We start from the raw sequence: 13,134 nt of genomic DNA, 5'->3' as shown, positions 1-13,134 counted from the left end.
AACCTAGAAAATTTACAACTATGCAAAATGGCAGAAAATGGACCAGAATTGCATGCCATTCATTGGACTGAGACAGAAGAAGGCAATTGTTCCTGCTCTCAGTGCTGCAGAGTTTGATCCTAGTCAAACCCTAAATGTGAGTAGAAGTGTTGATTTCAACATTGAGGTTCTGCTAAAAACGAGCTTATAAGGATAGCCCTACCTGTTGAGAAAGGAAATACATCTTCTTTTAGCAGAGAAATCATTTAGCATCAAATGAATGATTCTATCTACTGTACATATGTGTTTCAATAGCCATTCCAGTATCTATTGTGAAACGTCAGCAGGCACGGTTTTCATTACCTTTAACTGTTATTGCTTTGTGCAAGGCTTCAACATCTGAGGATGGATTGAAGCTTGGGTAGGGGTACACTGCTGATCCCGGCCCACCTTTGGATCCTTTCACAGTTTTCTATGGATGAGAGAGAAATGCATTAATGTCTACTCACTCAATATTAGTTTGGATTTTAATATTGTAATTTTTTGTCACTTTACTTACAACATATTCCTGCTCTTCATTGTCAATAAACCAGGCCTGTTTGAGGAATTCGGATACCATCGCCATTGTTAAAGAATACCTGTTGGGGGAAAAAGATTCTTTACCAAAACACAAACTTGTTGTCAGTCAAGTTAATTCCAATTCATAGCTTCCCTATTGGACAGAGTAGAGCTTCCCTAAAGGGTTTTCAAAGCTGTAATCTTTACAGAAACAGATTGCCACAACTTTTTTCCATGGCTTTGAAATGCTGACCCTTTGTTAACAACCAAGCACTAAACTGCCTTTAGAGAAGCCAGGTTCTTGCTTTCCAGGGCACTCTTAGGGCCATAAGGTAATGCTACAAGAAAAATATTTTTGTTTGGGTTGCTGGTGGTTTTTATGTGCTTTTGTTTGTTTTTTCAAAAGGGGATTTTTATACTCTACTCAGAATTCTAACTCTTGTCATTTTCAGCCCTAACCCTTAGGGGTCAGTTGGTTGCTATACACCTAAGAATATAAACTGGAGTGTAGAACTAATGATCCATTCAGTTCTGAATTTATGGTACACCCACTATATATCAAGCACTGAGGGCACACAAACAATGGACACATTGTGTCATTGTGTGCTCTCTGTGGGAACATACACAAGGGCTGAGGAAACTTGTTAGAGGCGGCTGGGGTTAATTTGAACCTCTCTTGAAATGGGGCGTGATTAACCTGGCAGAAAAACTGGATTGAGCAAAACAGAGAAAAGCCTGTCATGGTTTTGAAACTGTGAGAAATTTACTGGAACAAGTACCGTTGTCAGGAGTCCTAACAAGGACATGTAAATATATCCCCAAAGCTTTAGGGAACTATTAGTGGATTTTAAACAAGAAAGTAGTAAAATTTATATTTCAAAAAGATTATGTCTGCTCATAGCACAGCCTGAACTAAAACAGTGGATTGAGAAAACATAATATTTGCATTTGTGAGGACAAATTCATTAAAACACAACAAAACAAAACAAAAAAACTGCAGAAGAGAATTCAGACACAGAACACTATCCATATAAAGATACCCACTATATTTCTTATCAGACTCCTGGTGTATATCAGCACAGGACTGTGAACCATAAGGTCAGCAATTCAAACCCACTAGCTGCTTCTTGGAAACCCTATACTGGGTGGCTATGAGTCCAAACTAACTCAATGGCACTTAACACCAACAACATATTTCTTATCAAACCCCTATTAATTCTGATTCTTTTAATGTTCCATGGTATACAACTACTTTGGTACTTGGAATAATTGCTACACTCACATATCTTCCTACTTGAAGTGTCTTAAATAATAATTCTATGTGTTTGTTGTTGTTGTTGTTTTTACCCAACACACACACACACACACAAAGAAAAAACCCAACCTGAACAAAATTATTTTAACTCAGATTCCTTCTTCTAACAGCAATAATTATAGTAAAAATGCTGCAACAAGCATGCCCTCTTCTAGCAAGTTCTATCTCAAAGGAAATCTCTTGCAGTGTTACTGTTCTTTGACAATATGTTTATTTGATTAACCATGAATGTTTTTACACTTGATGCATGTTAAAAAAATGTGTTTTTTCTATCCACTGAAAAATGAATTAATGATCACTTTGATCTGGGAAGGTGTTTTTAAGAGGCCCTTCTCAAGATCTATACTGATCTATCTCTCCATACCTACTGGATTTATCCTACTAGCGATTACTGTCATATATGGAGTCCTGGTGTGGCGCTGTGGGTTAATGAGCCAGACTGCAAAGCCGTTTGAACTGCGTGGTCACTGGTTCAAGCTCACCAGTCACTCCTCGGAAACCCTATAAGGGTCGCTATGGGTCAGAACCAACTCGACAGCACTTAACAACAACATAAAACTGAGGAAGATTGGAAGGACAACCCCTGTTCATTTTAAATTTCTGATATAAAGCTAAATGACTCATGAGTAGTAAAACCCATAACCCGTTTCCTTAACAGCATGCTCAAAGTATTTCAATCCACACCTACTGAAAAATATCTGCAGCTCCAAGTAATGAGACTAAATACCTGAAGGAAATAGTATCCAAAACACAATACTATCTCCCCTTGGTTATCATGAGGATTGCTGAAATTGTTATCCTACCATCTTTGAGAAAAACCAATATATTTCACATTCATTTAAAACAATCTCTCTCCCCAGAAATCAATGAATTTGAAGTTTCCTGAAGTAAAGTCATGATGGGCTGTTTTGCATGAAGTCTTAATTCCCGTTATAGCCATAATCTGATACAAGTGCTGTTTCCACATGAAGTTTCACATTCCAAATGTTTAACTGCTTAAATGGCACACCCAAAAATTCAAGCCAGCTCTGGAAAAATTTCAAGGATGTTTAGTTTCCATTTCTATCATGCCCTGGATAAAGTTGCATCCTTAGAAAAAGGGATACATTATTTGTCAATTTAGGAACTTTTTCATCAGCTATAGAAATGTTCAATAACTACAGTCTCTTTGGGGCCCTGGTGTGGCGCTGTGGGTTAATGTACCGGGCTGCAAAGTTGTTTGGACTACAAGGTTGGAAGTTCAAGCTCATTAGTCACTCCTTGGAAACCCTATACAGGGTCGCTATGGGTCGGAACCAACTCAATGGCACTCAATAACAACAAAACTCTCTTCACTTAGATAAGGCAACCTACAAACACCAAAGGAAACAAAGCACAGATGAAGGATACTGTCAAAGGTACCATTAAAATGAAATTTTTAGAAGATATTATGAGTAAAATTTTTATAAAAACTTGATTAGCTTTTTCTACTTCTATAAAAATTACTTGCATAGTATGTCAGCTTCTTTAAGAAAATCTTGAGCAAACCTAAGAAGATAATGACATTACTAAATTAATTACATGTCACAAGATAACAAAAATAGGAAGAGTGAGTAATTTATCTGATGCAAAACAATAATCCATGGAGAAGATAATTTTGTGACCTATCTTTTGAGTTCTCAAAGTTTAGCCTGAACTTACTTGGATGACCTAAGAGCATGGTGTGGAAAACAACAGTGCTAGAATAGAACCTATCTCAGGAAAGCAATTCGAGGAAAATGGGATTCCAAGTTGAGTAATGCCCACTAGTTTTTATTAAAGTTTAAAGATACAAAAATCATAGCAGGATATCACAAAGTGCTCTAATGGAGACAGATGTTTTCATGCACTGATAGTTACGTGCCCAAAGGCAACTTCCTGTGTTGACATGTGCAACTTTGAGTAGTAGTGACACACACTAAACTATCACAGCAGTAATATTTTGGCTAAATTTTATTGCTAAACCAGCCTGTCTAGTTTAAGATCTACTATAGGAAAACCAGCCTTTTGCATGTGATAAAACCCATTCACCAACTTAAAGGTAGCATTTGCTTTACTGTAAATGAAATCATTTATGCAAAAGTCTTTTACTGACTGCTATACATTATACAAATGTCAGATAATATTGCTATTCAAAGAATGATTTGGTTTAGAAAATAGCTGTGTATAGTCATTTAAAAATAGATAGCCCTCTAAATTCACAAAAGGTTTTCTTCTTTTCTGTTTTTCTGATTTTTAATTGCAATATTTGAAGTCTATAGTAGGTATTTAAGAGTCAATTTTATTAACTTATTTTGATTCAGTATTATTTAGCTAACAATTACCTCTAAAACCAACTTTATCCCAGTGCTTAAATCCCAAACTCATTGCCATCAAATCAGTTCTGTCTCACAGAAACCCTATATAGGGTTTTTGAAACTGTAAACCTTTCAGGAAGCAGATAACCTCATTTTTCTGCTGAGTTGCTGCTGGTGGGTTTGAACTGCTGACCTTGTAGCTAGCAGTCCAGTGTTTACCCTACAGTGCCAACAGGACTCCTTATAACATTATCTCATTTGATGATGAACTTGACCATTGATTTACTGTTGATTTGTTGTTAAGTGCCATTGAGTTGATTCCAATTCAAAGCCACACTGTTTATAGAGACTGTGGTTAGCAGTCCAGTGCTTATCGTACAGCGCCACACCAGGTTAACCTATAAAGCAATAGTGAGCCCTGGTGTACAACTGTAGGATAAATATACTTGCAATGTTTCTGAAGGTTTGAAATTCTTTCAAAAGAAAAATTTCTTAAAAAAAAAATCTCAGCTGCATCTCTCTTGGTCTCATGAAAGTTATTGCCAAAATTTGTAACAGAGGAAACTGAACTGTGGGGTCTATTATGCCCACAAGCTAGAACAATCAGAGTTCTACAATGATTATAAGAGTAATTCCTACATACTTCCACAGATCAACATCATCATCCGCATCTTCTAGTTAGGAAAACTGTTAAATATAATTTCTGGCAATCTTGCAGATAGTGAGTGGCAAAAACCAAGACACAAATTCATGTGTTTTTTTTAATCCAAAGTCTTTTAAACTCTGTTGTTCGTTGTTAAGTGTCATTGAGTTGATTCTAACTCCTAGCAACCTTGTAAAGTGTTTCTGTGAAGCGGCTGGTGGATTTGAACCACTGACCTTGCAGCTAACAGCCCAGTGCTTATTCTACAGTGCCACACTAGGACTCCTAGTGACAAAATGACTGATGAGATTGGTGTTATTGGTTTTTTTAACAGTTACCAGTGGAGAATAAATTATTAATAGTCAACCCTTGGAGACTGGTAGTTTCTGCCCAATCTTAATAAGTTTATTTTCAGATACTTTCACTGTGTAGTTTTTTCCCTCATAGATGTATTTCACAATTTCTCCCTAAACTGACCCATATAAAAGAAAATTAAACTCTCCAATGGAATGGCTTATGAAGAATCAACTTACAAGGTAGTCTCATCAATGTTTTGTTTCTGTCTTTGGATAAGGTATTCCTTTGTCTGGAATGTTCTTCCCTCCAACACACTTCTGTGCCTAATTAACTGCTACATCTCAGTTAAGACTCAGCAAAGGCATCATCACATCATTCAGAAAGTCTTCATTGGCATCTCAACACTGAGCTGGGTACTCATCTAGATTCTCCCAAAACATCTTGCCGGTACTCCTAACACTAGTCTTTGTCATTTTGCATTATTGTTTCTTTTTCTTTTTTTAATTTACTTATTTATATTCCCTACCAAAGAAAATGTTATGTACCACTCCATATTTCCCTATCTACCTTCATTCTTTGGCAAAATGCCTGGTATTTAGTAGATTATTAAGTATAACCAAATGACTAGGAGTCCTGGCGTGGTGCTGCAGGATAATGCATTGGACCGCAAGGTTGGTTTGAACCACAAGATCTACAGTTCAAACTCACCAGCCGCTCTTCGGAAACACTATACAGAGTTGCTATGAGTCAGAATGGACTTAATAGCACTTAACAACAACTACAATTGAATGAATAATTGGTGCCTCAGTGCTAATATTTTAGGAAGTTGTGATTCCTGTATTTCCAAACCCCCCACCCCCACTCAAACACGACTACGCTTAATTAACATTTTCCACCCAGATCTGTAAAATACTGTATAAAAATTGAGGGATTCTAAGTCTTAGTCTGGTTCAGTTTAATTATGTGACCTCAAGAAAATATTTAGCTTCTTCAGAGGTTCTTTATTTGTATAATGACAGAGTTAGAATAAATAATATTCAAGATTCATTATAGCTATGATAGAATATCAAAAACACCAGTTATAAGTTCCACTTTAAGTGGATAGAGATAGAGAAATTTATCATAATGAAGACAGGCATAATATAAATTAGATCTCTTCTGAACTGTTTGATAAAAATCTGCCCCATCTTAAAGAAAGAGGGGAGTGTTCACTTTAATTATGAACTAATTATGTTTTATCACTAAAAAATAATAGCTCCATTTGTTTGGCTCTTATTTTAAATATATGTCATAGATTAATGGGTTTAGGGAGGGTTAAAAGCCAGCTTTGTCAGCAAGCGTATACAGAAACCAACTTCCACAGGACTTTTGATTGAAAAAATTATTTAGCAAGCTAAAACTTTAATTGGTTCCTTGGTAATGTTATTATTAACTATCTTCTCAACTTTAGTCAAATGCTGATGTCTGCCAGATATGGTTGGACCTGGGGCTAATGTGGTAAAATAACTTTTGTGGAAAAGACCATCCCAGATTTGAAATGTTACTGCATTTGAAGCATTAGCAGTCTGCCTTGTTTTATAGCTACCAAAATACATTCTGTAGACAGAGAAGACTATTGTTTTTCCAAATTTTATGCCTATTTTTAGTCATAAAAATTGCAAGAAAAAGCACATCTTTCTTAGTTAGCTTTCACTATTTAATTAGAAATCAGTACGTTTAACTTAACATTCAGAGTTGTTGCAGAGAAAAGAAACTCTTTACGAACATTTGTCATGAACTCCAGTCAGATATGAGGATATGATTCATACTCTCTAACTTTGGCAAATCTATCCAACACCAGTAAAACCTCTACTTCAGCTGTGCTTTGTGCTTTTAGAAGACGTTTAATGACCATTTGTTCATTCAGCTAATGAGTACCTAGATGTTATTAAACAGAAGGAATTGTAGAATCATCGCTTGGAATTTCCATGGCTTCCTACATATCTGACACCACCCCGGAAATACTTTCTTTCCCTTTATGTTTGCAAGCCAGCACTTAGCCTGTCTATGACACAGAGATTACAGGAAAATGAATGTGGCCACACCCTCTTTAAATAAAATAAAAAATAAGCGGTCCCTATTATTAAAGCTGCATTAGGTAAACATAACGTGAATTTCAAAATGCTAATTATTAAGGGCACGATTACCACTATGAGGTCTGAATCTATTTAGACCCCTTTACAAAAGAGGAAAAAAGATCTGAAAGGCCTGCTATTTTGAAGCTGTTCTCTTGTAACCCACCTCTGCCATTGCTATCCTCTTGGCTCCCCAAAGCACCATACTTCCACCCAGATTTCTGGTTGAAGCACACATAGCTCGAAATACACATGTTTTCCTTCTTTTCCAAGGTAATTTACCAACAGTAGAATAAGCCAATGTTAAGAAAATTTAATGTTTCAACAATTCGTTCTTACCTAACTAAGTAAAGCAAAGCAGAACAATTCATGAATGCCAAAATATATGTGTCTAACATCATTTTACATAAAAATGTATCATAACAAAGTAAATGCAAATTGTCATAGCTCCTACAGAACAGAAACAGTTAACAAAGTGATGGAAAGTTTTCAAAACAATCTAAATGAACCAAAAAGGAAAAAGAAAACTTACTTTTTTTTTCTTGCCTTCTTCCAAAGACTTAGAGACGTTCTGCTCTGGCTGTTTCACTTTAGAAGTCACTTTAGAAGTGGAGCCTTGGGCTTCAGATTTTATAGGATTTTGAAAAGAGGCCACACCTAGCAACCAGAAGTTAGTAATTGGCTGCTTTTTGTTTGAAGTTCTTGCCTCCGCCTAGTCCAAAAACATTGAAACAAGCCTTGCAAAACCACTCTCTGAACCAACCACAGCTGACAGCTCATAGGAACAGAAAGGAAGGAGAGGGCCCCTCTCACCCGGCTTTATTTTCACTCTTATTCCAGAGGGGGTAGAACATAACAGAGTTTCAAAACTGCAGTGCCATGCATCTGGACCTAACTCCAGCGATTGGAATTCTGTTTTAGTTAAGAAGCTTGTGGAAGTAAAACTTTAAAAATTCTGTTTCAAAATAAAAAGAAACAAAACAAAAGCCTTAGGTCTGAATACTTATTATTCAGCTCTATTACTTATTACTACATGACCTATTACCACGGTTCTACTTTTGTGAAACAGATAAAATATTTTTTACGTTGCCTATCCACTAGAATTCTTGTGATAACTGAGAGATAATGTGTTATTGCACAATATGACATTATTCAGTGCTGAATAATTTTCTATTTATGATTAGTAGTTTTTTGTTTTGTTTTTTGCCCTCAAAATTCAAAACAAAACTGTTGTACCATTGAGTCAGTTCTGACTCAGCAACACTGTATAGGGTTTCTGAAGTGGCTGGTGGACTTGAATTGCCAACCTTACAGTTCAAACCAACCTTGTGCTCTAGTGCTTATCCTACAATGCCACACCAGGACTAAATTTTATATACTGTTGTTGTTGTTAAGTGCAACCCTGTGTAGGGTTCCGGCTGGTGAACTTGAACCACCGACTTTGAGGTTCAAACCAACTTTGAAGTCCAGTGCATTATCCCACATTGCCACACCAGGACTCCAACTTTTATATAAGAAATACAGAAGAACTAAGATTCGAGGTAGCCTTAAAAATGTGAACACTTTTAATGCTAAAAATACGTTAATTATAACATTCAATTAAATATTGGCCCTATGAGTAGAAATCGACTTGACAGTACCTACCAACAACAACATTGGTTTATTCGGTTAATTACTAATGTCTTAGTTCCAGGATTGGATGATGGATTCATGTGTGCTCATTATATTATTCATAAATAATATGAAAGTGTGCTACATATAAAAAAGTTTAAATTCAGTATTGGCATTCGAGGAAGAGTTGTTTTCATTGCTTCTTTTGTGTTGAATCAGTTATATATGAATGTTGATACAAATAAATCTTTGGCATTTTAGAGCTGCTGAGCAATAAAACAAGGAAATAGTATAATAGACTGAAAGGATTAAAGGAATAGCAACTATCATGGAACCGGTATTGTAAGAAATTTCCCCGCTGATCTAAGAGTGAGAAATTTGTTCCGGTAACCCCATGGGTGATTCATTTTTATTATTTGTGAATCCTTACAAATTAGTATATGATATTTCTATTAAACTATGCATAAGTATGAACACAGCATTATGGTTTGACTTATACTTTAGTAGCTTGTTCTCTTTCCTCATTTCTTAATAGATAGCTCAGGTGATTATACATCAGGTACAGAGAAATAGACTACAATTCTTTCTAAGAGTTTAAGTGTTTACAACCAGTTGCAATTGAGATTATTTAGACTTGTAAGAGACCCCAAGTGTGTCGAAGTAGGATTTTGCGCTTCGTAGGGTTTTCAATGGCTGATTTTTCAGTAGATCTTCGGGCGTTTCTTCAAAGGTGCATTTGAGTGGACTCAAACCTCTAATCTTTCAGTTAATGGTCAAGTTATTAACTATTTGATTGGCAACACCCAGGGTCTCTCAGAATTCACTGTTGTTAAATGCTGTGGCGTCTGTTCCAACTTACAGCTATCCTGTATGTGGTTTCTGAAGATCAACTGGTCAGTTTGAACTACCAACGTTGTGGTTTACAGTCCAGTGTTTATCCTACAGCGCCACTCTAATACTTCAGATTCTCAGTGCCAGTTACAATTAAATTAATGCATTTGCAAACAGGATGGACACTTAATCTAAATACTCAGGGAAATACCAACTTATATTTGTGGCACCTACCACCAGCTACTCCTTGGAAACCCTATACAGGGTCACTATGGGTCAGAATCGATTTGACGGCACTTAACAATAACAGCAAACCATAAGTATGGACTTCTATTGTGACATTGGAAAATAAGCACTGGACTACTAACCACAAGGTCAGTGGTTCAAACTCACCAGCCACTCCTCAGAAACCCTATACACCGTCACTATGATTTGGAATCAACTCAAATGGCACTTAACAACAACACCAGAAGTATGTGTTGTAAATAAGAAGGAATTAATTATTGAATTATTTGACGTTATGCCTAATACCACTGTTTTTTGTTTGTTTGTTTGTATTGGTCAGCTGAGACAGGAAAAGAGAATTTTACAAAATTATATTCTTCTGTTTGAATTTGCATGCCTAGTACTGGTAATGGAAATGTTGGAATACAATGATATACCTGTGAAATGAAGAAAAAAAATTCACATACCAGTAGCACAAACCCAGAGGAGTTATTTTTTTATCTATTAGAATTTGTAATGCATTGGTAGTGGAGGCAGTTGTAGAGGGAGAAGTCAGTTCTGACTCATAGAGATTCTGTAAATCTTTACAGGAGCAGAAAGCCTCATCATTCTCCCGAGGAGCTGCTATGAGTCAGAATTGACTCGATGGCACAGAACACACACACACACTACTTGTGACAAATTTCTTTTTCTTCTTATTATTTTTTTTCTTTTTAAGTAGAACATTTTTTCCATAACTAACTTCTAGCTGTAACTTTAAGGCAAGTCCTCCTTATTTTGAAGTAAAACCATAAGAATAAAAAAGAAAAGAAAGTTGCTAATCAGATAGGGAAATGGCTGAGAATAAATTGTTAGTTTTGTTTTGTTTGTTTTTTTTTCAGTCAAGAAAAAGCGTAACTAGATTTGGGGAAATAAAAGAAAACATCCAATCTTACCACTAACAGTGTCAGGACAATCAAGGGTTACAAGCTTTTTGTGAGTGAAATGCCACATACCACAGTCTCTAGGAATGACTCACCACTCTTCTATTTCAAGATGATGGCTCATCAGCTCCACTCTTTACAAAGAGAGATTTCGAGAAAAGGAAAGAAAACAGAGTGTAAGCACTTTTATTTCTACTCCTGTAATACAGAACCTGAAAATGAAGGTTGCTGTTGTTGTTGTTAAGTCCCGTGAAGTCAGTTCCGACTCATAGCAACCCTGCACAGGCTTTCCGAGGCTGTAAATCTTTATGGGAGCAGAAAGCCTCACCTTTCTCCTGCGGAACAGCTGGTAGTTTCGAACTGCCGACCTTGGCGTTAGCAGCCCAATTTGTAACCACTACGCTCTCTACCAGAGCTCCTTGAAAATGAAGGTGGGGGCTGAGTGTGAGGGAGGAAATGAAGGAAACAAAAACAAACAAACAATAAATAAATAAACAAGCAAAACTTGAGAGTCTCTTGCACACATGTTATAAGTTATGGTTCTGACTCACAGCGACCCTGTACAGGGTTTCCGAGGCTGTAAATCTTTATGGGAGCAGAAAGCCTCATCGTTCTCCTGTAGAACAGCTGGCAGTTTTGAACTGCTAACCTTGAGGTCCACAGCCTGATTCATAGCCAATACGCTTTCAGAGGTCCTTTAGTTTTCATGCGTTCACAGGTCAAAGTATTTTCAAAACTGGTATATTAAATAGTTTTCTCTAAACTCTATTTAAAGCTAAATAATTATCACACACACACACACACCAAAATATACACACATACACAAAATTACACAGACTATTATAATTATTACATAGAATTTCTTAGGTATTCCTAACATCATATGAATTTCTTTTTTCCTTCTTCAGATTGGCTTTTCAAACCCACCAGTTGCTTCTTGGAAACCCTATACAGGGTCACTATAAGTCAGAACTGACTCAGTGGCACTAAACAGCAACAGTCAAATGGTGCAGTGCTGTAGGATAAGCACTGGACTGCTAACCACAGCTAGGTGGTTCAGGGTCACTATGCGTCAGAACTGACACATTAGTCATTTAAGAACAAAACAACAACAATAGTCAAATGGATTGCTGTACTTAGATACAGTGGAGTCACTTCCAACTCAAAGCGACCTTATGCACAACAGAACACAAAACACTGCCCAGTCCTGCACCATCCTCACACCAGTGCTATATTTAAGCCCATTATTACAGCTACTGTGTGAACACATTTCATTGGGCAGCTTCTTTTTTTTTTACTGACCCTATATTTAACCAAAGGAGCTCTGGTAGCGTAGTGGTTACGATTCGGGCTGCGAATGACAAGATCAGCAGTTCGATACTACTAGCTGTTCTGCACGACAAAGATGAGGTGTTGTGCTCCCGTAAAGTTTTACAGCCTCGGAAACCCTGTACAGGGTCACTATGAGTCAGAACCGACTCCATGGCACACAGACACCACTACCACTATATTTAACCAAGTACAATGTCATTTTTGTCAGGAACTGGCTCCTCTTGACAATAAATCCAAAGTACTAGAAAGGAAGTCTTGCCATCCTTGCCTCCTAAGAGCACTTGGGTTGTACTTTTTCCAGGACAGATTTGTTTATTTTTCTAGCAGTCTATGGTACTTTCAATATTCTTATACATCACAATAATTCAAATGCATCAATTATTCTCTATTTTTCCTTATTCACTGTGTAGCTTTCATATACATATGTTGTTGTTGTTCTTGTTAGGTGCCATTGAGTCAGTACTGACTCATAGTGACCTTCTGCACAACAAAACGAAACACTGCCCTGTCCTGGACGAACCTCACAATTGTTGCCACTCTTGAGCCCACTAATGCTGCAATTTTGTCAATCTATCTGGCTGGGGGTCTTCCTATTTTTCTCTGACCCTCCACCTTACCAAACATGAGATCCTTCTCTAACGACTGGTCCCTCCTGGCAATATGTCCAAAGTATTAAGAGATGAAGTTTGACCAGACTAGCCTCCAAGGAGCACTCTGGCTGTACTTCCAACACAGATCTGTTCATTCTTTTGGCAGCCTATAGTACTTACAATGACTCGGAACCTACTCCATGGCACATAACCAACCAACCAACCAAGTACTTTCAATATTCTCAACCAACACCATAATTAAAATGCATCAGTTCTTCTACGGGCTTCCTTATTCACTGTCCAGCATGCATATGAGGTTACTGAAAATACCATGGCTTGGGTCAGGCGCACCTTAGTCCTCAAGCTGACATCTTTTCTCTTCAACATTTTAAAAAGGTCTT

The 13,134-nt window shown here is 37.0% G+C and overlaps 1 protein-coding gene across 1 annotated transcript in view; it reads right to left on the bottom strand.

The window, feature by feature from the left end:
• Nucleotides 1–608, bottom strand: part of ANXA1 (annexin A1) — a 12,741-nt gene extending 12,133 nt beyond the window's left edge. The window contains exons 1-2 of the mRNA XM_006834922.1: nt 539–608; nt 343–451 (exon numbers count right to left, since the gene is read on the bottom strand). Coding sequence (XP_006834985.1) covers nt 343–451; nt 539–604 — 175 coding nt within the window. The 5' untranslated portion in view covers nt 605–608. The remainder of the gene's footprint in view (nt 1–342; nt 452–538) is intronic.
• Nucleotides 609–13,134: the final 12,526 nt, after the last annotated feature.

This window comes from Chrysochloris asiatica, unplaced genomic scaffold, assembly GCF_000296735.1.
Source record: "Chrysochloris asiatica unplaced genomic scaffold, ChrAsi1.0 scaffold00014, whole genome shotgun sequence".
Classification (NCBI taxonomy): domain Eukaryota; kingdom Metazoa; phylum Chordata; class Mammalia; order Afrosoricida; family Chrysochloridae; genus Chrysochloris; species Chrysochloris asiatica.
This window is presented reverse-complemented; position numbering and strand designations above follow the sequence as displayed.